General features: G+C 33.6%; 2 protein-coding genes and 1 long non-coding RNA gene across 4 annotated transcripts; 1 reads left to right on the top strand and 2 right to left on the bottom strand.

The window, feature by feature from the left end:
- Positions 1–4,326: 4,326 nt before the first annotated feature.
- Positions 4,327–8,607, bottom strand: LOC104904063 (glucan endo-1,3-beta-glucosidase). Its single transcript, XM_010692248.4, has 4 exons — positions 7,780–8,607; positions 5,706–6,290; positions 5,113–5,446; positions 4,327–4,773 (listed from the first exon to the last, which is right to left on the bottom strand). Exons 1-4 carry the CDS (start codon positions 8,233–8,235, stop codon positions 4,751–4,753), a joined length of 1,398 nt encoding a protein of 465 aa, XP_010690550.1. The 5' UTR covers positions 8,236–8,607; the 3' UTR covers positions 4,327–4,750.
- A 2,375-nt stretch (positions 8,608–10,982) lies between these two features.
- Positions 10,983–15,044, bottom strand: LOC104904075 (hypothetical protein). Of its 2 annotated transcripts, XM_010692268.4 has the most exons (4): positions 14,916–15,040; positions 13,853–14,052; positions 12,296–12,663; positions 10,983–11,789 (listed from the first exon to the last, which is right to left on the bottom strand). In XM_010692268.4, the coding sequence occupies exons 3-4, from the start codon at positions 12,647–12,649 to the stop codon at positions 11,325–11,327; spliced, it is 819 nt and encodes a 272-aa protein (XP_010690570.1). In that variant the 5' UTR covers positions 12,650–12,663; positions 13,853–14,052; positions 14,916–15,040; the 3' UTR covers positions 10,983–11,324. The 2 variants fall into 2 exon arrangements, with proteins under 2 accessions (XP_010690570.1, XP_010690561.1); XM_010692259.3 differs by lacking the exon at positions 13,853–14,052 and having other exon boundaries at positions 14,916–15,044.
- Positions 15,045–18,136: 3,092 nt separating this feature from the next.
- On the top strand, positions 18,137–21,449 carry LOC125495239 (uncharacterized). Its single transcript, XR_007271913.1, has 3 exons — positions 18,137–18,431; positions 21,042–21,135; positions 21,310–21,449. It is a non-coding gene; the product is annotated as an uncharacterized LOC125495239 (long non-coding RNA).
- Positions 21,450–24,562: the final 3,113 nt, after the last annotated feature.

Below are 24,562 nucleotides of genomic sequence, written 5' to 3'. Positions count from 1 at the left end.
TAATATAATGTCGTATTTTTAAAAGGGTTATAAGTGTAGGTTAACGTAAATTATGTTCTATATTATGAACCGTTAGTTGGTTAATTATACTATGCTACCCCTGAATGAAAATCCTGGCTCCGCCACTGATTGACAATCTACGATTAAACTTCTTAGATTCCTAATTATATACTATTGAGTTGCTGAGTAATAAAGTAGTAGTATTAGTTAGATGACCTAGGTTCAGAACCTTGCATAAAAAAACATAAATTTAGAACCGCTTATTACGAAAGAAAAGTTGGATTAAGTTTATTGCGGTTTTCTTTTGAGAGAAGAGTATCTATAACTTTTCCTCATGTATGGCCAAAATAAAAGTTGGATTAATAACTTAGGCCGAACTCACAAATTACTAAGGATCGACATGGTACATGATAATAATATGACACCACCAAACATTGTAATAGAATAATAATATTTCAGTTGTTCTAAGCATTTCAAAGTGAAAAAGCGGTATATCCAATCTTAAAACGTAGTAACCGTTAATAGACTAATGTATATGTAGTCTCGAAAAATTATACTATTTTATGATGTTAGGACAAAATCTATCACAATTTCTCAATAGATTTTGAATAATATTAAGGGATGCAAAGATCACGAAATTAGGAAGAATTTTATGAATATTCTTTTCAATTAATTGATTATATATGATGGTCGGTTTGGACAATATGATTATTATTAGATCTAGACAAAGGGAATACTAAGTTTGTGACCAAAAGAAGGTATTCTTAGTTATTATACACTTTGCATAAAGATAAGGGACTTTATTCTTTGATGTTTTTGGTTATGGTTGTCGGTTTTATTACTCTTAATAAACAACTTAAAGAAAGAATCAATGTCAATTAGATTGGACCAGTTGGTGGATGTTATTTACTTGAGCATCAAAGCAGCAAGATCATAGGAGTAAAAGTGTTAAGATTGATGGGTTCGTTGAGTACCTTTCACATTCTTATGTACTACTTCATCATAGTGCCAAAACGCCGGTACATATTGCCGATTCTTTTACGTTAAACTCGAAATAGTTTTAGTGCTTGTTTGATTGACAGGAATTTAGGTAGGCAATGAAAATTTCCATGATTTTCTCATTTGAGAAGTTGTTTGGTTGACAGTAAGTTGAGAAAATTGGTGCAATGAAAACTCCTTGAAAAATTGAAATTCCCTTAAAATGTGGGAATTTAATTACTCACTTCTCCCTTGGTCAATCAGAATTTATGAGAATTGCAAATTTCTTAATATCAACCAAACAAGTTTGAGTCATTTCCTAGCAAGGCAGCATACATTAACTACCCTGAGGGGGGTGTCGAGAAAACACCCTCCAACGGTCAAGTCAAAGAAATGGCCGTGAAGGATTCAGAGTAAGAAAGTAGAGAGAGAGAGAGAGAGAAAGTGGTCGTCTTATGCTGGAATCCGTGGCCGTGATGAAAAGCGTGGCGTCAGGACCGTCTTGAAGATTTTGGGCCCCCGGTTCTAACATGAAAATTGGCCCCCCAAATTTATAGAAAATAAAGATGAAGGTTAGAGTTCTAAAGATGGAACGTTGAAAATCTAAAGATAAATCATTGACAAATTTATTAAGGGTGGGAAACAAAGGTGATTTCTTTAAATATGAAGTAAAATTTTCAAAATAATACATTTTGGGGTCTTTATAATTTGAGGGGCCCTGTGCTGTTGAGCTCCTTGCACACCCTCATCTACCCCTCTACGTGGCGTTGCCGTCATGAAAACCCTGTAACGCAGCGAACATAAACTACCGAAAGACAAGCTATGTTCTACTAATATCACGATATGTAGCATTACAAAGATAGAGTGATAGGCTACCAAAACCGTGACAGTGAATTTCTAGATTTGGTTAAGAACTTTGGACCATACGTTACTTGGTGTCCCTCTTTGGCAAAATATGGGGATATGGGTAGCAAAGTAGCAACACACAGTCCCACAAGCATGTAACTTTGAGCTTTGTATCAATCTTTGGCAAATTTGCTTACATCTATGAGCACACCGAAAGCCACGCATTGATTGATGAGCCTTTAAAATTTCAATAAAACAGGGTAGATGCGAGGATAAATGAAATGTTGTCCTATAAATGTCAAAAACTTAATAGTATTCCAATGTACAACTTTGTACTTAATAGTTACAAATGTTTGTTCAATTATTAGAAAAACAGATATTTGTTGGTGTATAATTTTTCTTTTTGATACCATTTTTCTTACGACCTGTTTGGTTAGTGGTTATAAATAGTGGTAATGGTAATGAAATTTAGCGTAAATTTGTAAAGATTTTCACATGTCCATAACCATGGGAATGAAACTTTATCACAAAACATGGATTTTCCTTTATAAATTTTCATTACCACCTAATACCACCTTCCCAAGTGGTAATGGATAGTAATGAGATTTTAGGAAGAAAATGGATATCTTGTGATTAAGTAGCATTACCATTGGTAATGACATTGGATTTCTAGTACAAATTTACACTATAATACATTACCATTCCCACCATTTATAACCTCTTACCAAACGGGCCGTTAATACTATACTTCTATATAACTACTTTTTTTATATTTTACCATCAATTTCTTTTGTAAATTCAGAACTTAGAAGCACTTATAAATGGTGGGAATGCCGTGTATATGCATATGCCCCACATAAAGTGTAGAGAGACTTATTTGAAGAATTTCCCTTATCTCCCTCAAGTAAGCCCCTTCGTAATTAATTTTAGTTTGATGCATGAATTTAGGGGGATTTAGAACAGCCTGGCTTGTCAAAGGACACGCAAATACGCAAGTACTTTGGTGGAAACTGTTGGTCCTTGTTCGTGACATAAGCTTTTTGGTATGATGGCATTTTAAATACCATCTCGATTATTTAGCAGTGTATTTTCACAGAAGATGGTTGCCAATTTGCCATAAAGTTGAAGGTTTCTTTGCCTTCAATCAATCATTTTGCCCAAACTAATCTTTATGAAAGGTTTCGTGTCCCCTTGAATGTTCACACATCTCCAGCCCTTTTAAAATTTTCAATTTGGTATATAATTTTGCAATCTGTTAATTGGTAATCTTTCAGCTTCTAAACTTGATGAGTTCAAGTGTTCAACCGCATTAGTAAATAATTATTTTAGGTAGGTTAGGAGGAACTCTAGCAAGTTGGGAATAAAGAGAAAATTCAACATTGTTAGAGTTAGACTTGATCCCCCGTCAAAAAAAAAAAAAAAAAAAGAGTTAGACTTGATCCCATCCTAGGATAAGAGGTTATGCCTACACCACTAGACCAACGCTTGCTGTTTTGAATGCAACCTCGTATAGTCGTAGCCGCATTTGAATTAAATCTATCTATGACAAATTGACAGTCATTAGTCCATGTTGCAACTATCAATTGATAGTGTGTCTATAAACTTGTATTATGGAGTAGAAGTGATCTTGATTTTAAGTCGAATGTTGAAGTCTAGAATAGACTTCATATTGGTCCATGCTGGGAAATGGCCCAATGTCAAGCCCCAAAAGATTGTATATAGATATGCTAAAAACAATGGTTGGTGCTCTTTCAGCCTTTCACACATCTTTATAAGTAAGATTTCTTAGCTTTTTCATGTGGACTTTTGCTATCCTGTTGAAATCATCAAAACTTTCTGAAATAAGAAAATACTAGCATACATTTGCTTTGACCATAATCAGAGTACCCAGGTACATTTTCAAAAATTATTAAAAGAAACGGTTTAATTTTAATATAAAAATAAACCTAGTTATTAAATAGATTGAACTAGTTCCCGAAAGAAATTAAAATTAGTCATTATTGGGATAATTTTTTTATTTAATATTGGACTTACCATTGCCTAATTTTAATGTAAAAGTAGGCGATCTCTTACAAGACAATCTCCTAGGTTTATAGCTATAATAAGAGACTAAATCTTTTTTCGATTTTCCCCTTAACTTATTTAAATAAATTTCAGTAAGAATAATTTAAGTTATGCAAAATTAAGTTTAATTAAGCAAAAAAAAGCTATGTTCGGTAAGATAGATTCTTTTCTAATATATTTATAAGATAAGTTGAAGCCCTTTGCAAGTAGGGGGAATATGGGATCCCTATTAGAAGGGGTGAGACTCGATCCCAAAACCTTTAGAATCAGAGGTGATCTCAATATTACTAAGTTTAGCTAGGAACCATTTAGTAGCTTCTAGTGATTGTCAAGTGTTCCGAAATCACAAGAAACAAGAGACAAGAAATCTTTGCAATGTTTGTATAGTCTCTACATGTTTAGCATGCACAATTAGTGAAGCACTCAATCTGTTTCACATTGAAGAAAAAGAGAGAAATTAACTAATTTTCATTCACTTATTGTGTTAATCTTTTCATGGCCAAATGACTAGGAGATGAATCCTCACTTATGCTAGTAAGTTTTCCAAAACTCTCTTACAAGATAGTCCAGTTTCTCGATTCGAAGATCAAAGAGTGAGTAAATAATCATCTCCCAAAGGATCCTTTACACAAAATATCACATCTCATCAGTTAAACCTCTATCATTCATATCTTTATCTTAATCTACATCACTCAAAAGATAAGGCATTATGATAATTAGTGCCATCAACAAGAGTGATAGTGAACACAATTATTTTGTACGTCAATGGACAATGTTGTCAAGAATAAATAATCTTGTTGGAGGGATGTTCTAGTCCATAACTCTTTGCTTCAATTTCGCGTTTTCAGCACCTTCAGAGAGATTAATATCTACATATACCATAGCCTACGAAAAGCAAACAAAATTCTCTTAGTCATAAGAAAAATATATTGACACAAGGTATTGAGATTAGATTTTAATTACTTGTATCAAAATGTATTAGTGTGTAAGCTGAGCTATGTTCTTTTATTTTGTCATACTGTTATGTTCTTATGTCATGATCTATCATAACAGGATTGTTTGTTCTTCTATGAATGAAGATGAGACATGCTCTCTTTTCTTACAAACTGTATAATTTTTTTACTCTGAACTGTCAAAAATAATGTTCTGGTGCAGGATCTGATTTGTAAATGAAGGGAACGAAATTATTGCATAACATATGGAGAGAGGAACATCTATACTTACTTGGATTCCGGTTGCTGAGCATGGCGGTATGAGAGAAATCGCATTGGAAGGGCTGGCGACCCTTAGTCTGGTAAAATGTGTTCATGACATAGGTTGCGTGAGCTCTAACGTTGTTTGGGTTGAAGCATGCACCACCAGGTTGAATGGGTTTGCAATCAACTCCTTGGCTGCAGACATAGTTGATGTTGGCCTGCAATTGAGCATCGGTGGCTTGTGGTTTCGGCACACACCATCCTTTCGTTGGGCCAGGTAGTGCTGGGGTAGTGGACTTTGGTGGCACGACAGTCCCACGACCCTTTCCACGACCTCCTACAGGCCTGGGACGGGGCTGAGGCTGCAAGTCAAGGAAATGCACATAAAAGTTTAGATCAAAATTCAATATCAATCAAACATATCATGCTGTGGTTATGACATGTTGTTTGAGTATATGTTGCTCTGATTTCTCTATCCCCAAACTTGCATATCATCATAATTGCTAGTGAATATGCACTATTTGCATATCTCATATGTAAATTAGATGATCCTCATATTCAAATACAGAGCATACTGTGACTTCAAAAGACACTAATGCTATCAGTAATGAAGAGACTTACCCTTGGTCCATTCCTCATCACACCAATGTCATAGACAGGGGTAAAATCGGGCCTAAACAATCCAAAGTTCCTCTCAGCAACAGGTCCAGGCTTCTGATTCTCAATAAACAACGCGAAGATGTAAGTCTCAAATTTCCTACCAGGCATCAACGGAGTCCCTTTACCCGAGCTAGCAGCCATAACCAGCCTAGAGTTATAAGTTTGAGCATCCGCGGGGTTGACCCAAGTCTGGAATGGCTCACCAACAGTAGGCCAACCTGTCTCGCCGACAACAATGTCAACATCAGGAAAGCCTAAGGCCTTCATGGAAGAATAGACAGCATCCAATTGGGACTCAAACATGTTGTAGTACATCTTCTTAGTCCATCTATCAAACCTTCCTCTATTTCTCTTAAAGAGACAGAAGTTAACATTCTTAGGGCCAACATCAAAGTATGGGTAGGGGTTAACAATGAAAGGAGACTTCGTTTCATGTAGGAACTTAAGCATTGGAGCTAACACGCCCACGTCCCATCCTGGTCGAAAACGGCCAGTGCTTGGTGGCTCTGATCTGCCTAGGATGCCCAAGGAATGTGGAGTTGAGACCTGCATTTTTTAACCAAATTAGCCTACATGAGTTTCAGGCATAAACATTGGCTGAATTAATCGATTACAGCAGTTTATCAGTGTCGATTGAACTATTGATCACCAAACAAAATAAAACCGAACTAAGAAAAAAAATACATTTTATGATGTTTAAGTAAGAATGTTTTCATCATACTCCCGGGTGTACCATGTGCATAGTACATTCAAGGCTATTTTTTGCTTATTTAAGGTTCTACCTAGTATGTGATTATGCTCATTTGGAAGTTTTTGAGCAAAAAATAGCAATGAACATGATACACCTGGATGTATGATAAAAATTCTCGTACAAGTAAATAGATATCTAAAGCCTCCCATAGTATTATCTTCTACAACCACTTCAATTATTATTCTATTAGTAAAAATTGAATTGTATTTGACTGAATTTTAGCTAACTAAACACAAGAGTTGTGATTCTTACACAAAAATGAAATTACAGAAATGTCCCCGCTAAATTCATGACACAAAAATCTAGCTTCGAAAATCTACCAAACAGTCATACTCCTTTATAATCCAGCTTGTCATAATTGGAGGTATGCGAATTTCAAACAGGTGATTGAAATTTGAAATTCTTTTGTTAAAAAACATGTTTAACCTCATTTTTTGGGTGCAAGAAGTTAAACCTCAGATGCATATAAAAAGACCAAAACTTTCTTTCTTTTCTGCAAGGTCAGAGACTAGCATTAATGATTCATTAATTCATAATTAAACCAATACAAAAAAAAAAAGACCTATCTTTGACACCTTTCAACCCCCTACATTTTTTTTATTGAGGTACATATTAACAGCAGAACTAAGTGCTTCCTCATACATATTTCATGGAGTTTATATTTGCAAATTTTCCAACTCTAAGACGGACCCGTGTTCGAATCCCCGCAACATCTTTAGGAAAGAAATGGAACCTAACCACTCGAACTAGGTCTTGATGTGTATGTAGCCCGAAGGGTGAACCAGGTGAAAAAAAAAAAAAACATAATTCTACGTGCTTCCTGGATTACTTAAGAAATTTGCATACCGTTACAATTATGCAAACCCAACAAAATATAACCAAAACTTTTTAAAAATTGTATATTACTCCCCGTCTCCCTCCGTCCCATTCTATCGTTCTCATATTTTACCGGGTGTCTCAAGATGTTGTTCTCATTTCCTTTTTTTTTTTTCATTTTTCAACATTACATTTTACCCTTTCTCTACATTTTCATATGGATTTTTGACATCTTCATCTAATATTCTTTCAATCTCATTAGTTGAATATATATAAAAAAAAATTTACTTTCTCTCTTCTCTTTTCAAATACCCACCTATTTAATTTCAAATTCTTTTTCATTTTTTATTACAATAATTTCAAAAAACAGAACAACTCTCAATACAATACGGTACATTATAATCATTGTTTCCTTAATTCTCGTACTCAAAATAAAACGGAAACTATAAAATGAGACAGAGGGAGTACCCGAATGTTTTTGTGACCAGCCTGTTGGAGAGCTTGATAAAGGGTACGCATAGCAGGAACAAGATTATCAATAAGATTTTGAGGGCCCCAATGAAGGACCTCATTACCAACCAACACCCTTATAATATTACTCTGTGGAACAAATGGTGTAATATGAGTAGCTACCCATTGTTTTGCTGCAGAAAGTTGAACCAAGTTTGGAATCTCACCGTTAGGTAACGTGATACTCACGGCAATCCCAGAATTGGCAAAGGCTCGGACTATATCCGGGTTAGTATCAAATAACTTAATTTTATTGATTGTCGTTTTGGTCTTAAGAAATTCTGCTACTTGGGCCGGTGGCGGAAGATTATCCGCCACCGTCCCATAATTTACCCCGATACTCCATGCGGAGCCGAGGTTGAGGTGGAAGAATGAGAAAATAATAAGAAGGTTGATTAGAGAATTAGATCTCATTGTTATGTTTATGTTGTAATGGTTTTTTTTGTTTGTGAGGGAAAGATGAGCATGTGGGATAATGAAGGGTATAAATATAAGTTGAATAGGAGAGGTTGGGAGGGAATCTAGGTGGAAACACCCCCAACTTGTTTTAGCTGTCTTTTTGTTTGTCTTTTTTACTATTTTACTATATTTTCTCGTTTTTTTTTTTTGTCATCAAGGAATCCTATGTTTTTATTTTGGATTTTTTTTGTGTTTGCAGATTAGAGAGAGTACTGAGGCCTAAATGAAGTAGTCTAATTTATTAAGAGTATGTTGTGAGAAAGAAAGATAGAATATAATGTTAGAAATGTCAATTTTTTAAAAAAAGGAGTAGATAAGTTAAAATTTCTTAGATGGGGAAATCCTTATTAGAAAGAATTTGGTGAAATTTGACCTTTGATTTTCCACCTGCAAAATCGAAAAGCTAACAAAACTCTGTAAATTTCATTCATCATATATCCGGGTGTATCATGCACGCACATAGTACATTTTGAACTAATTTTTGTTTATTTGCTCATTTAAAACTCTCCATTTTAAGTATATTTTATTCAAAGATAGTCTAGGGTATACTATGAGCATGATATATCCAGATGTATGATAAACTTTTTTGAAACTCTACCCATGGGAAGAACTACAACTTATTACAATAGACGGTTTAATTTTAACATGAAATTTAATGAACCCATAAGACTAAATTTTTTTAACAAGCTCATCTAGCTCATTTCACTCTAACCCAACACTATCCTAGTTATCCCTTCTATTTTCCTTCATTTGTTTTTTTATTCTCGAACTACAACAGATAATTTCAAAAAATAACCCAGTAGTCTTACCGAACGGATTAAACTAGTTCCTAAATGGGTTAGAGAATGTCATTACTGAATAGATTAAATTGGTCACGAAATAGATTAAACAGGTCACTATATATATTTATTAAACTAGTCACTATATTACAAAAAAAGTGACACTTGCTGTTTTTAATATTGGGCTTGAATTATGCCTAATCTATACAAATATATTAAAAGGATATATTAAAAGGCGTGCAAAAACAAGAAACTATGTCATGTGACGCTCTCCCTAGGAAGTTTAGTTCATATAATTTATGTACATTAAAAAAATTAAGAAATTACATAATATAAAATTTGATCCCGAGACCTCAAAAATACACATAATACTTGTTGTTAACCCTTGTCGGCTGTCGCTCCGTATTTCAAAACACGGACAAAGTTTGTAAAAGCGTAATAGTGTGGTACACGCGTTTTTGGGACACTAAAGTGGAAAATTTGTTCACATACTCTTATTCTCGGGGCCCACAACAGTCCAATTAGAAGTCTCACTTTGGATCTCCGTGTTGACTAACTTATCTGTCATAATAACTAGCGCACTGCTAGGTCTATGTTCTTACCATGTGACATTTCTTCTTTCTTTTTTTTTTCTTTTTCCCCAACGGTACCTTCAATTTTTAATAAAATGTCGTTAAATTAGTAAACTTTGTGGCTTTTGAAATAAAGGAGGACGTAGGCTATGTTTAGTTCACCTCATTTTTGCTTATTTCAGATCTAATCAGATCATATCAGAAAAGATAAGTTTAGATAAAATCAGTTCAGATTATGCTTATATTTAAAATTCATTATATCTTTCATTACATATTAGTAAAAATTATAATAATTGAATATTAATAAAGTACTCATTGAGACGAATCAAACAAGACCCACATGACTATATTTTTTCTTATATATTGAGAAAAATCTAAAAGATAAGATCTTGTAATAAGATCAGTTCAGATCAGATCAGAAAAAATAAGTTCAGATCAGATAAGTTCAGATCAGAAAATTTCAGGTGAACTAAACATAGCCATAGTTTAGCGAAAAACAAGTATTTGAATCTGAGCATTACTTCAGGTTGATACTGTTTTTCGATTTTAGTATGTACTTTTTTCGAATTTGATATCAAAGGATGTGTAATTTGTTGATTAAATTGCATCTTTTGGCCATCTTATTTGTTTGGGCCCATTTCCTGGACTGACCTATCTATGACGAAGTTACTAAAATACCCCTACTTCTAGGGAACATAATTTTCCACCAGTTGGAGCTAACTAAAATACCCTCCTTTATTAGAGGTATCATCTTCTGTAAATAGGGGTTGTCTCATCAGACAAAGGTATTCAATTCGGACCTAACAAACTAGAGCATCTCTCTAGACTTGCTTACTTTCTCTCTAGCCTATCACTGACTTGAGTGTCAGAGGGGGTTTCCGGGAACACCCCTAGGCCAGTTTTTCCTTGTTTTGCAGGACTTGCAGTGACAAGACTCGAGATTATACTCCAACTTGGGATTTGACTCTCACCCTAATCACATCATTCTTTTGACTAGTTTCTTAGCCGAAACACCATTCACAATGATTCGTGAAGATGTGGTTGAAGAGATTCAAAATCAAACGAATCATCATAAGATTCATAACTATGTTTAGTGGAATAGTAAGTTTTTTGCAAGCTAGTGCACCATATGTTTGAAAAAAGATGGATATTCTGAATTGTTTGAGGTTCTTATTGAATTCGAATTCCCTGTTTTTCTATAATTAATAATCACATATACATATAAATTTGGAAATACTTGTCGCATCTCATAAACATAAACTGAATTTTGCTTATATTGTAAAGATCATGCAATCCATCACTCAAATGCATGATGAATGGTGAATTCTGATACGAATTGGGGCAATAAGACTTCTGAATCAGTACTACTGAAGTAGTAGTAACCTTTTATATATACCAATCAAACACCCAACAGATAAGTAGGATAAAAATCCTCAGGAGTCAGGCCTAAGGAATCCACAACATTTACAAGATAGCTGCCAGGCACACCACAACAGCCACAGCCCACAACTATGAATATGAGAGTGGTTGAATAGCTAATTGTCGGATATCTAAAGTTTGGAATACGCGTCTATGGGGAATTTCTGTAAACACACTGAACCCGCCAGTTTCTCGAATCGAAAACTAGATATCTAACTACTAGCTAATGAACCTTTCTCGTGATATATTTGGTAGAGTAGCCATAACAATTTTCTCAAATGTTGAGCACCCAGTCTTTCTTCCTTTCATCTGGCATACAAAGAAACATCTTTCTCCATAAGGGATCATCATGAATATACCTTGTTGCCTTCACATATGATACACCATCTATTCCTTCTAGCGTGTTCAGCGCCTCCATACATCTAACAACATCCTGGACTTGCCCAGATTGGTACCCACAACCATCACCGCTATCGGCAACTGAATCCAATGAAGGGGTAAAGCTCATCTTCTTACCTATCTTTTGCTTCTTTGGAGTATTAGATTTCTCAACTACTATATCTCTACATGGGATCTCTGGAGTTAGAAGTTTGTCACTTTTCCTGGCTCTAAAAGTATCTCCTCCATCTTCACTGGAATCCCCTCTAATGGATTGAATTTCAGGAGACCCAAATATCACACACAACTTATCATAATCTTTCAATCCTTTCTTTCTGAAGCTTTTTGCTCGACGGTACCTCTGTATTGAGAGAGCAATTAATTAAGTTCACCCTAATATTAAAGGTTCTTCACAACAGCCAGTCACCTTCAAACAGTATGACATGAGCATGTAATAGTTATACAAAAAAAAAATCAAACTTAAGCAGAAAATGCGGAATGTTTTTTTGTGTAGCTATCATCAGTGTGCGTGTTGGACCATATGTGTTAATTTTTAGATTATATGAAATGGCTCTGGATAACCCAATAACGAGGAAGAGAGTTTAGCCCACTTACAAGCTAGAGGAGGTTAGCTCCTAAAACAATTGGTGATAGGAGGAGTAACTCCAAAGCGACCCACCACCCGGGCTGATAAAGCTTATAAAGTGGTTTAGTCTCTTTTCTTTTTCCAATGTGGGACACTCACATGTGACCATCAATGGGATTCAACAATATGACACAATAATTTGGGTTTCCGCAAACTTATGAAATGTTTAATAAAACAACCTTCAGCGCGCTAAAATGGTTCAAAGAGATTCGAAGTCATACCGTGTACAGCTTTCTCCATACATCATCTGTTGCGAGAACTTCTCCAGTTATTGAGTCATACTTAATGTCTTTCTCCCTTAACAAATTACTAAAATCGCTCCATCGAGCCCTCAGGTTATGATATTTATTCTTCAACTGCAAATATGTGTACTCTTTCCCTGTTCTCTGTCTCAGAGCCTCTGAGATACCTTTCCACGCTGCATTGGCAAAGGTAGTTGCTTGCATGTTTCCCCTTGCTATTTCTTCCGACATTAAATATACAAAATAAGATTCAAACTTCTCAGTCCAAAGAACTTCCATCCCATCAATTTTTAGTGTTTCATCGTCACCAGCATCATAGTTGGAGTCTGCCATTTATCCACTCACTTCTGTGAAATTCAAAAACTTCTTATCAAAGACATTTATATCAAATAATTTTGCAGTACTGCTTTAAACAAAAGGATGAGACTCAGGACAAGAGAAAACCTAGCTTATTATGTTCATAACAATAAATAGAAAGTCCCTCATATATGCCCACTTAAAGGATATTGTGAAATCAGAAACACATAAAGTAACATATAGACTTAGAGCGTGATCTAATATTCGCATTTAGCATACAAACACAGTTCTGTCATTGAGTAATATGTAAATCCCACACCGACAAACTGAAAAAGAAAAAGAGAGGGAAATTTATCGTGTTCTCTCTTTCCTGTAAGGACAAAAGCATTGCTGTAGCAATATGAAACATACTTGATGTTACATCGCTGACAGAAGGCACTTAATCAGAAAATTATATCCAGCACAAAAGATGAAAAACAGGGAGGCACAAGAGGGAGTCGTCCTATTCATGTCCAAGTTAAACTCAAACCGGAATGAAAATAAAATGTCTAAACCATTTGCTTCTCCCTTTCCCTTCAACTAACAAGGTCGCCACATCTATGGACTAGCTTCTGAAGTAAGTTCAAGAACTTTTCCCAATGATACTAAAACTGGCACCCTTTTCTGGAATACATGAACTCACTGAGACATAGAACACGAGAAAGCCTATCAACTACCACCCAGAGATGTGGCAATCATTATTTCAGAGAGAAACCTCAGGTTGGACCTGGTTTCCCTCTTTAAGATAATTGCTACATTTCTGACACCACTGAGAACATAGTAATTCTTTCTACTTAAGAGTCTAAGACCTCAGTACAAGGAAACAATAAGCGTCTAGAACAACATAACTTGAAAGATAAGGGTAAAGCTCACAAGTTATATGAACTGGAGATACAGAAACCTTGTTGTCATAGACCGAGAAGCAAATCTTTACACATTTTCTCCAACATTAATAAGTGGCCAGGATATATGGCAACTATGCCAGCAGCCAGTAAATAAGCTTGAATCGTACATAGTGATACATATTCTTGGACAATCCTATGCTTTCTTTTATTAACTCAAAAACCATTCCCCCATGGCATCAAGATAGAGAACACTAACTCAACCTGGATATCTAAGTGCTGTATAGACAGATTTTAGTGTGTATTAGTGAAATCTTACAGAACCTTAGCAAAGAATATTTCCAACAATTGAAGTTACCTCCGTTAATGCTTAACAATGCGAACACAGTTTTGCACACCTTCACTCCGTCGGTATTTCAGTTCCGTTGTAATCACTTACTATCATTGAAATACTGAGGGGGGTCAGCTATGCAAAGGACTAAAGAGGGTGTAATGTATGAGATTGAATGAAAAGCATCTTAGATCTTCAAGATTTCTCTTCTTTCTACTCCGGGTTATCTACAGAAAAGGCATATTCAGTCTTCATTCTAACAAATTGGAATCACAGTGATGAAGTATATGTTAAGCTATAATTTTAAAAAAATCCGACTCTTGAATAGTTGAATCACAGTGATGAAATGGATCTTATCATCCCCCCTGGGTTATGAACGCCGTTACGATTCGCTGAACCAATTTCGAAAGAAGGACGGTTTACACAGCTCAATCTATACAAAAGAAGGCCCAAATTAAGTATCTAACAACAAAATCTCTTGTAATAGTGAAGAATCCTACACATCCTTCAACTGCATAATAATTCCCTTATAATTGCATTTCTCAATATACCCACTTCACAAATCAAATGCACAATCACAATGCAATCTAACATTTAGGTTAATGTTGGTAAAAATGATCAAATTAACTTCTCCTTCTAACTAAAATCTATATTTTTCCCCAGAATTTCAGCCTATTTCAAAATCGAGCTTCAAACAACCAAATTTCCCCTCAATATCTGATAAAATTTTGTTCCTTTTTTACATCAACATCCCAAACAATTCAGCAATCAGTAATCAAAACATTCTAAAAAAAGGCTTCACTTGAAAGCTCTAAAAAAACATAAACCTTAACTATGAAGCACTCCAACCGACATCAAATCAATTACAGAGTAAATTCTTGAGTTTAAACTTTCCACAAATCTTAAACACTTACAGTAAAAAACAATAATTTCAACCCTTAATTCATAACAATTAGTACATTCACCAAACTATATACTTATGCAAGAATAATCCCAGATTTAAATTAACAATATACAAGAAAAATGAACCAAATTGCACCATTATCAATCAAATTAGAGAACTTTATAACAAATTTACCAAAAAATTTACCTTGGATTCACTCAATTTTAGAACAGAAATGGAGGTTGAGAGCCTACTTTGTTAGGTGTAATGTAACCTGCAATTTTACCAACTACTTGTATTTCTGTTAGATACACCTGTAAATGTAACACTGCGCTTTTATACTTATTAGAAAATTATTTTTTTTGAGCTTACCAAAATTAATTCAATAAATAATTCGGTCTAATTGAGTTTTATTTTATGTAAGTTTAAGATAATAAGAATTAGTTCATGGGCCTCGCTTAACTCGTCGGCTAATTGACTGTCTACTTTTTGGGTTTATTGGTGTATGATCCTTTATGATAATTAATAAGCCCAATAAAGTAATACTCCTAACTTATAGGCCCAACTTTTTTTTGCATATCTTTTATTTTTTTGTCCCCCAACCTCAATCTGATTTAGTCTAAATAAGCTCATTGTCATTCCTAATTATTTTTCCGTATCGCATTTGGTGTCCATCCTAAATTATAAATATACCTTTAAATGAAAAAACGATTAATCTCATTTTCGTCAATTTCTTCATAAAAACAAACAAGCAAAGCTGAATAACACGCAGTTTTATCAAATTTTAAAGCAGATTCTCAACTTGATTAGCTTTCTTGTTAGTTCAAAACAAGGATTTGGATATATGTCATGACTCTTGACGTAATATAAATTTCCATTTGCTTTTGCACGCGTAGGTGCAATATCTATTTTAAGAAGGAAGAGGGGAGAAAGTTGGTGTCACTCCTCAAAAAATACTTAATTATCCTTAATAACCAAATGGAATGAAAGAAGTTACAAAATAAAACAATTTAAGAAGTCTTTCGCATTACCTTCAACTTGTCATTCTAAACATGTTAAAAATGGTATATGCATCAAATATTTCAATCAAAAAATTAAATAGACAAAATATCTTGATATTTTTTTTAATAAGAGAAGTATACATAACGTTCATCTGAAAAGTCTGACTGATTCTTTACTGTTTACTTCAGTCATACAAACTCATTATGTCTATTTTTTGGTTCAAATTAAATTCATTCACAAAAAATTAATATTAAAAATCACTCATAACCTTTGTTAGTTTTTTTACATTATAATACAACAGTACATATGAAGGATATAATAGAATAAAAATTTCTAAGATCAACGAACTTGTCAGGTACATATAAAGCTAGTATCTACACTAATATATTGAAAATCGTTACTAAATAAAAAACGATACTATGTGGCGCCTTCATTTGAAGTATTTTATATTATGTAATATAGTATTAAAATTTAAAACGTAACTCGGATTTAAAGACTAGTTTCATCATTAAACTGCTCTCGGAGAATCACCGTTGCGTCTTAATTGTTTTCTTGGATTTTAGCCATCAAATCTGATCAGATTTCCGTTTCTTGTTGATTAGTTTCCGAATACGGTTTGTATTGAAAAGGAAAATATCTTCTTCGTGGAAACGTTTTTACTGTGGTCTTGTATTCAAATTCAACTGACCATTGCATTCTCACCCAATTCATTTTAAATCCCTAAAATTGCAATGTAGTACCTGGCCACAGAATTTTTAGATCCGGGTCCTCGCAGTTACCAGTATTTAGTTACTAGTTACTGAAGTCCAAAGCTATATTATCTATAAATGAAATATAAAAACGTGGAAATTCTTGCTCTCATTCTTGCCGGACGGCTCGTGGGCAAAGGTGGTGAATCAAGTCCATTCTCTCTGTCCCGATTATCGCGTGAGCTGAAAAAACGAGCCTGGTCAATCAAGGAAGCATATCAAAAGCATATGTATAAGAATTAAAATTGGTATATTTGATTCGAGCCACTCTTTCCATCCTTGTGAAAAGGGTTCTCTAAACCCCCCGGCACCACTTGTACAAGGGATATTCATTTTACCCTATAAAAAAAATGTGTACGTATAAAGTTTGGATGTATCTGAGGTAACTAGCTTAATGCCTAATCATGACCTTGATCTATCGACAGATAAATGATTGATGGATATTGTTATCTCTCTTACCAAGTTAACTATTCCCTTTGTCCGGATTTGACAATCACGTGAACGATAGTACTAACTAAATCAAAAGGTGTTTTAAAATTTTAATGATCACTTTAATCTAACATAAGTATGATTTATGAATAGATTCCCTCAAATCACTTCATATATCTTAAATGAATTATAGATCTGGTAGGCGAATTCACAATGTAATATTTATATATAAGTATTTTTTATATAAATCAGACAATCGGCCAACTTTTAGGTTCATGCAAAAGAATATATGTATGCTGAACCCTAATACATCCACTTCTTATATAAATGACGTGTCATGAAAGATAACCTATAAAATAGTATTTTATGCATGTATATACATAAACAAAACACTACACATAAGAGGAACAACATAAGATATATGTGTAATTTCAATAGATTGTTATCATCATTTAATTTGATCATAATCCATAGGGTTTGAATTAAGGAACAACACATGCATGTAAGTAGAATGAGCTTATGAAAAGCCTTTTTTTCCCTTTTTAATTGCATGATCACAAAAAGAACCTCCAATATATTTACATGCATTCATATATATATAGGCAATTAGTTAAACTGATGTTGTAATAGACACCCTTATACCATATTAGTATAAAAACGCACAATGGCAACAAATAAGGCGCGTGCTAATCACTAGTCATTTTTCCTTTTTTAGCTTCTTGTGTAAAAATATTCCACAAGCTTGCAAGTTTTTTTGCAGTATTTATGTAAGATTGTTGGTTAACTGTCGCACGCCGCCATGAGAAGAATCCAACTGAAAAGAAGATTTAGATTAGGGGAAACTAATGAACAGAACGCGCCAAAATTTGTAAAAAATGATCAAAGAATAACCTTAAATGTCCACATATCGTCATTGATTTTTGAATACTAAAATGCCAGAAAGATGCGATATACACCAATCTAACTTTTAACCGCAGAAGGATACATTTTCACACCATTCTAGTTGGAGAAGGATGCATCTTTTATACCATTCTAGGCTGATTAACCATATGTATACTTCTTTTTTTTTTCTACACTTATACATATACTTCCTTAAGAGGGGTGAAAATGCAAACTAGAATTCCTAGTAAAATAAAGTACCTAATGCAATTTCCAACAACTTGATGGCTAAAACAAAAATATCCTCAACTACATATATCTATAGTATATAAACCCCTATCGTTTACTAGTTAACCAATGTGTCTTTACTTAACTCGTTACTTCCCCTTGTTTATTTTTTTCTCTCTAGTATATATTTTTCAAAAAAGGAAGGATGTCAAGGAGACCAAGATCATCACCAAGGGTGAAGGCAGACCATTACAGGCCAACGGAGATGACGATGACCACCTTAAGAAAGATGGAGGAGCGTGGTTTTCGAGCGACGCGGCGGCTCGAACACGGGTCGGAGTCATATATCCATGATGCAACCTCCCCTTACTACTCTTGGCTCCTCCCTGGCTGGCTTGCTGAAGAGCGAGTTGTCGAAAGTGGACGTACCTATAGGGTATGTATGTTATTTTTTGGTTCTTCTATTCACCTACACTACTTAATTAAGTGCATCAATGAACTAGTTCAATTCAAAACTTCAAGTTACTTGTTTATACACTAGTGATATCTTCATTTGCACGTAAATCATCCATAATTTTGCTTTAACTGTAATGAAATGAAATGGATCTAGGCTCCATTTGATTCGGCAAAAAATATTTTTAGCGTAAAATGATTTTCATGGAAAACACAATTTTAAGATTATTTTTCCGTTGTTTGGTTCAATGTAAAAAATATGATAAAATGAGAGGAAAATGAAAGGGGAAGTAAGGAGATAATGAGAGGAGTGTACAAAAGAGAGAAGGAAAACAGATTTTCCTTCATTTTGAAGGGAAAATGATTTTACATAACATCTTTGCATGTCAGCTAATCATCCTAAATTCAAAAATGTTATTTATACTTGCCCTCCTGGTGATATTGTAAGAATTAATTAGATAAAGAGTTATGAAATACAGCCTCACTTTACTAACGCAATCTAAAAAAACTCTTCTAATCATAATTCTCTCAAAAAAAATCACTCTCATGTTAGATAAATATTCATAAAATAATTGACATTGGATGCACGGATCAATCTTATAGATTTCCATCCATGTAAAGGTGTGACATTTTTCCAAGTTAAGGAGATAGCAGAAATAATAAATGGTAAGATACCTGCTTTTGATTCTTTCCTTTTTGTCTCAACAAATCGTAAATAGTTTTAAGGATCATGAAAAAGAAAAGGAGACCCATTCCAAGTTCCATAGCTTTGGATACGCTATGCCGATCAATCGATCATGATTTTCCTATTCTCAAAGGGAAAAGTTCCTTCACTTTGGGTCATTGTGGGCGAGGAGGAATTAGAACCTCCGACACTGTAGTTTGTAGCCACGTGCTCTAATCCTATGAGCTATAGGCCTCACCCTTCCTCCACTAAATCTGTTTCCGAGAGTATTCTCAAAATTATTTAATTCAATTATATATCTTTCTCGACTTGTCTACTTAAAAATTCTATTTACTGTATCAATTACAGGGATATTCAGTACCGATTCTTATAGTAGTATTCGAGGGTTGATAACATAATTTTCGTAAATGTTTAGTTGCTGGACTATCCACCCAGATCCACCTAGATCCAAAGCAGTTATAGATGTTATAGTAAAGCTTCATAAGAACAAAAATGTATATTTTTTTTTTTTTTTTTGAATAGTAAAATTAATTCATTAATAAAAAGTCATACGACATCTACATAAGCAATCGAATCAAACAAATACATAAGTTGAATCAAACAAAAATTTCCTTCATAAAAACTACGATCGTCAAACAAATCTTGCAATGTGGAACATCTCCCGCTTATATCGCTGGAAAATACAGCCTTGTTGGAGAGACAATCTAACGATCCCTTGTAGTCGTGAGGATGATTTCCGTCGGATTCATCTGACCGTATTCGAAAAATTGATAACCTTTGAGATCCCGCATAATTCTTCACCAACAAAATAATTTCACGACAATCCATTAGATCTAGTATCCCGGATTGTAACCTGTAGAAATTCCCCCTCTAAAAGAGGAGAAAAACCCTGTCTTTCGAAGGAGGTCGAAAAACCTTGTCTTTCGAAGGAGATCGAAAAACCTTTTCTTACGAAGGAGATCGAAAACCCTGTCTTTCGAGGGAGAAATTGTTATTGGAAACCTAAAAACAAATAAAAAAGCAAAGGTGGGGCTTTCCAACGGTAAAAACCGATGGAAGCCCCTTTAAAAATCAACAATGGAGGCTAGGGTTTTTGAAAGTAGAGAGGAGAGAGGGGAGAGAGGGGAGAGAGAAAAAAAGGGTCCCGTCTGGGAAAGTGCAACAAAAATGTATATAATATATATACTTTTATCATTTTCCTTTTTTTTCACTAAAAAACTTCTCTATTACAAGGAAAGTAGAGAAAAATAGATAAATTAGTCTACCAAAAAGAGAGCCTTAGCTTCTTCCAAAGGAACATATTATTCTATTAAGGTATTATACTCCTAAGTTCTAACCTTCACTAATAATGAGTTTGAATCTATACAAATATATTAAAAGGCGTTCCTATCAAAGAAACAATGTCACGTGACACTCTGCTCAAACTTTTAAGACACATGTTTATAATCTTAAACACATGACCTTTGAAATGAAATGCGAGAGTTTAACCACTACTCAATTACAATTTCAATGCTTAATGTTTCAAAGTAAAACATAATAAAGTTTCATAATTATATGTAATTATAAAGACATAGACAAATTTTTTGAACCCTAACACTTTTATTAAGTAATGACATTTTTTTACCCTAATTCTATTGAAATTGTTATCCCAAATTCCTTACAAGTTTTTTTTAAAACAACTTAACATGTAATAACGTCTAATTTTCAATTTTGTACTAGACAAAATATTACGAAAAGCTAATAAAATCAATTATGAGATTTATGAATAATAATATATATTTGATAACTGTAACTGACTATGAGCATCACCTGAACCAAAATACTACTTAATTAGTGAATGATGAACAAGCATGAAAGTCCGATCAAATCAGATATTAAATTTATTTTTGTTTGATTGTCAAAATATAGTATTATTATGATCCTGCTGGTCGACAGTATCGAACCAAATACGAAGTCTTGGATCAATGGGAGAAGCTGGGAATTGTTGTTATCGAAGACTAAGGTAAAAGCAGAACATAACAAAGTAATTGATTATATATCTCTGTTTTTCTAGATGTAACATTTACCTTTAATTTTTAGTAAGTGAATAAAAAAACATTGCATCGGAAAAAATAGAGGAAATACATTATACTTAATATAGTAGAATACCTACTAAATATTTTCTTTGGTGTTTCAGGACTCTTGAAGCAACTGAATTTGTTGAAGTATTGAAGATCTAAGCGCTAATGGCATTATCTTTCTTTTATGTTTAATTTGAACTACATGAAGATGTACCCAGATTGAGCAAACATTTATTTCTCCTTTATGCTTTACTTATCCCCATTTTCAAATACATTAGCGGTCCGTTTGGTAGTCGTTAATAAATTGCGGTAATGGAAATGAATTTTAATTGTAATTTTATTAGAGAAGCACTCTTAAAATCTCCATGAGGAGGCATTTTTCTCCATGGGCAAGCAATCTCACTCCTAAACTTGTATTTTTGTCTCCAAGGGGAAGCAATTTTCATTACCACTCATTACCACCTACAAGGTGGTATTGGATGGGAATGAAAATTCAAGAAGAAAGTGGACACTTTAGGATAAATTAGCATTACCATGGGAATGGACATTGATATTTTTCACAAATTTACACACAAATTCATTCTCATTATCACCATTTATGACCGACTACCAAGCAGGACGTAGGTGATTAAGCTGTTCTTTTTACATACTCATTTGCATCTCTAATTATTTAAAGTGACGCAACTCAATCCGAATTCAGGTACTTGAATTTGATACAACTTGACTTACACTTGTGAGCTTGAGTTCAAGTTAACTCGAGTTGAAACTTGCAAGTCTGAAATACTAGAACACGAAACGAGTTTGAAACCTTAGAAGATTGAACTTATTATTGATTTGAGATTGGTTTGAAAAATTGTATATATTGGTTTTATAATTTTAGATCCATAGATCGATAATGTATTGGAGGCTCATATTCACTTTTATAAAAAATTAAAATAAAAGTAGAATTCACATTTTAAAAAACTTTTCAAGCGAGCTTTTTTATTACGTTTTGAGTTACTCAACTTGACTCGTTAATTTTTAAAATATCACATTGATCACCTATCAATCCAATTATATCCAGAAACAAATATCCACTCATTCCAAATATGTGGTTGATGAGAGTTGAACTCTCGACCATGAGATTGGGAGGTGGGAACTCCAACCATTGGGCTCCCACATGATTTTAATCAACTAGATAATTTTTGAGATATTTATATGTTCCACGTAACAGAAGCTCTTGTAATTGGCATTCAACTAAATTTCTCAGCCAAGCTTCATCACTGTAATACTCATGTTAATTGTAGGAGATGTATATCCTATACAAATTGAAGTGTAAGAGAATGGTAAATTAGAGGAGATCCCTGGGAAATGGAAATGTGCCCGCGTAAAAGATCTACGTAACCCTCCAATTGATAGGAGGCCATTAACGTTAAGTCACAAAATATAGTACTAAAACTTTTTTGATTGTACACGTATAAAAGAATTTTATGAGATTAACAAATATACTCTTTGATTGTTATATACTAACCTCCGTTTCTTTTTTAAGTGACACATTTCTTGTTTTCACGTTTGCCAATGCATTATTTTAACCATTAATATCTTCAAGTATTAATAAGTAAAAATTATAAAAAGTTGATATTAAAAAAAAAATCACATTCAGACGAATCTAACAAGATCTCACATGACTATGTTTTTCCTAAAATGTAAATCACCAAAGCTAATTGAAGTTTAAACTGTGAATAGTAAATACTATGCAAATGTGTCACTTAAAAATAAACGGATGAAGTATTTTTTTATGAGATTAACGAAGTATACTCTTTGACCCTTGATTTTCTTCTAAAGTCATACATATCTATAATAAAGGTCTAAGCATTAAATTAGACCAAATATTCCCTCCGTCCCATAATATAATACTTCGAAGATGTAAATTTGACCTTTGATATCTTCAATTCCGTATTAATACAAAATATAAAAAGTTGATATTATGAAACTACACATTGAGACGAATCTAACAAGATCCCGCATGAATACGTTTTTTTATATATACAAATAAGAATATTCGGTCAAAAATTTTAAAGTTTGGCCCACCAAAAATGAAGTAGACACTAGTATTACGGGACGGAGGGAGATATATTACTATGGATTCACTATGTCAATGAGATATATTACTCCCTCCGTCCCATTATATAGTGCTCACATTTCTTTTTGGATGTCCCAAAATGTTGTGCTTGTTTTTTTTTTATTATTAATTTGCTTGGACTAAATCATCCCCAATTTTTTACACAAACTTTCCAAAATACCCCTACTTTTCTTTCAAAATATGTGTTCCTATTTACTGTTATACGCATTCCAAGAAACATTCATTGATTTTTAAATTTTTTTAAAAGAAAAATAAATTAAAGAATTTTTGAGAAGTGAACACTATATTATTTTTGAGATATCCTACTACTCCTTTTATTTTTCTTAATTCCCGTGAAAAATGAAAAGTGAACACTATATTATGAGATAAAGGGAGTACTACAATTATTTAAATTTTTCTTTCAAATTAATGTTTGACATAGCTTTCCATAAGCTAGCTAGTCTATATAGTTGTTGTAATTTTGAAGTAATACTTGATCAGTTTGAAACAAATTATCTTCATAGCTCAATACAACGTGACAAATGTATGTATCCCTAAAGTTAATATGTTTTGATCTTTAGATCCACATCCATTTCAATTCATATCTAAAGATAAAAGTGATACTAATTAGAAATTGGAAAATGATATACATATCCCTTACGGTCCGTTTGGTAGTTGGTCATAAATGGTGGTAATGGGAATGAATTTGTGTGTAAATTTGTGAAAAATATCATTATCCATTACCATGGTAATGCTAATTTATCCTAAAGTGTCCACTTTCCTTCTTGAATTTTCATTCCCATCCAATACCACCTTGTAGGGTGGTAATGAGTGGTAATGAAAATTGCTTCCCCTTGGAGACAACAACACAAGTTTAGGGGTGAGATTGTTTGTCCATTGAGAAAAAATGCCTCCCCATGGAGATTTTAAGGGTGCTTCCCTAATAAAATTACACTTAAAATTCATTCCCATTACCGCAATTTATTAACGACTACCAAATGGGCCGTTAGGACTATGTATAAGGTGCTTAAAATGAAAATAAAATATTGAATCAAACATTTATTACCTCAGTTGGTGTGAAAATGTATCTTGAATTCTTAAACAGTTTCCATTTAAAAAAAATGTATTTAATGCTTATATGTAGCCCTTAGGGCTACATATAACATTACCCTTTTGTATTTGTTGCTTTTAAGTTAGACTATATAGGAGTATATCAATACATATGTTGTTTGGCTATATAACACTCAATAGTTGGATACTAAGGTCCG

Source organism: Beta vulgaris, chromosome 2 (genome assembly GCF_026745355.1).
Source record: "Beta vulgaris subsp. vulgaris cultivar EL10 chromosome 2, EL10.2, whole genome shotgun sequence".
In the NCBI taxonomy this organism is placed as follows: Eukaryota; Viridiplantae; Streptophyta; class Magnoliopsida; order Caryophyllales; family Amaranthaceae; genus Beta; species Beta vulgaris.
The sequence above is the reverse complement of the archived record's forward strand: the minus strand, read 5'-3'. Positions and strand labels throughout refer to the sequence as shown.

What these genes read in the sequence shown, in the direction of transcription:
- LOC104904063 (XM_010692248.4), bottom strand. Translation starts at nt 8,235, where the DNA reads ATGAGATCTAATTCTCTAATCAACCTTCTTATTATTTTCTCATTCTTC. An exon ending in CTGGTCACAAAAACATTCGG is followed by an intron (nt 6,291 to 7,779) that starts GTACTCCCTCTG and finishes TAAAAAATGCAG; the next exon opens with GTCTCAACTCCACATTCCTT. An exon ending in TGATGAGGAATGGACCAAGG is followed by an intron (nt 5,447 to 5,705) that starts GTAAGTCTCTTC and finishes CTTGACTTGCAG; the next exon opens with CCTCAGCCCCGTCCCAGGCC.
- LOC104904075 (XM_010692259.3), bottom strand. Translation starts at nt 12,649, where the DNA reads ATGGCAGACTCCAACTATGATGCTGGTGACGATGAAACACTAAAAATT. An exon ending in TATGGAGAAAGCTGTACACG is followed by an intron (nt 11,790 to 12,295) that starts GTATGACTTCGA and finishes CTCTCAATACAG; the next exon opens with AGGTACCGTCGAGCAAAAAG.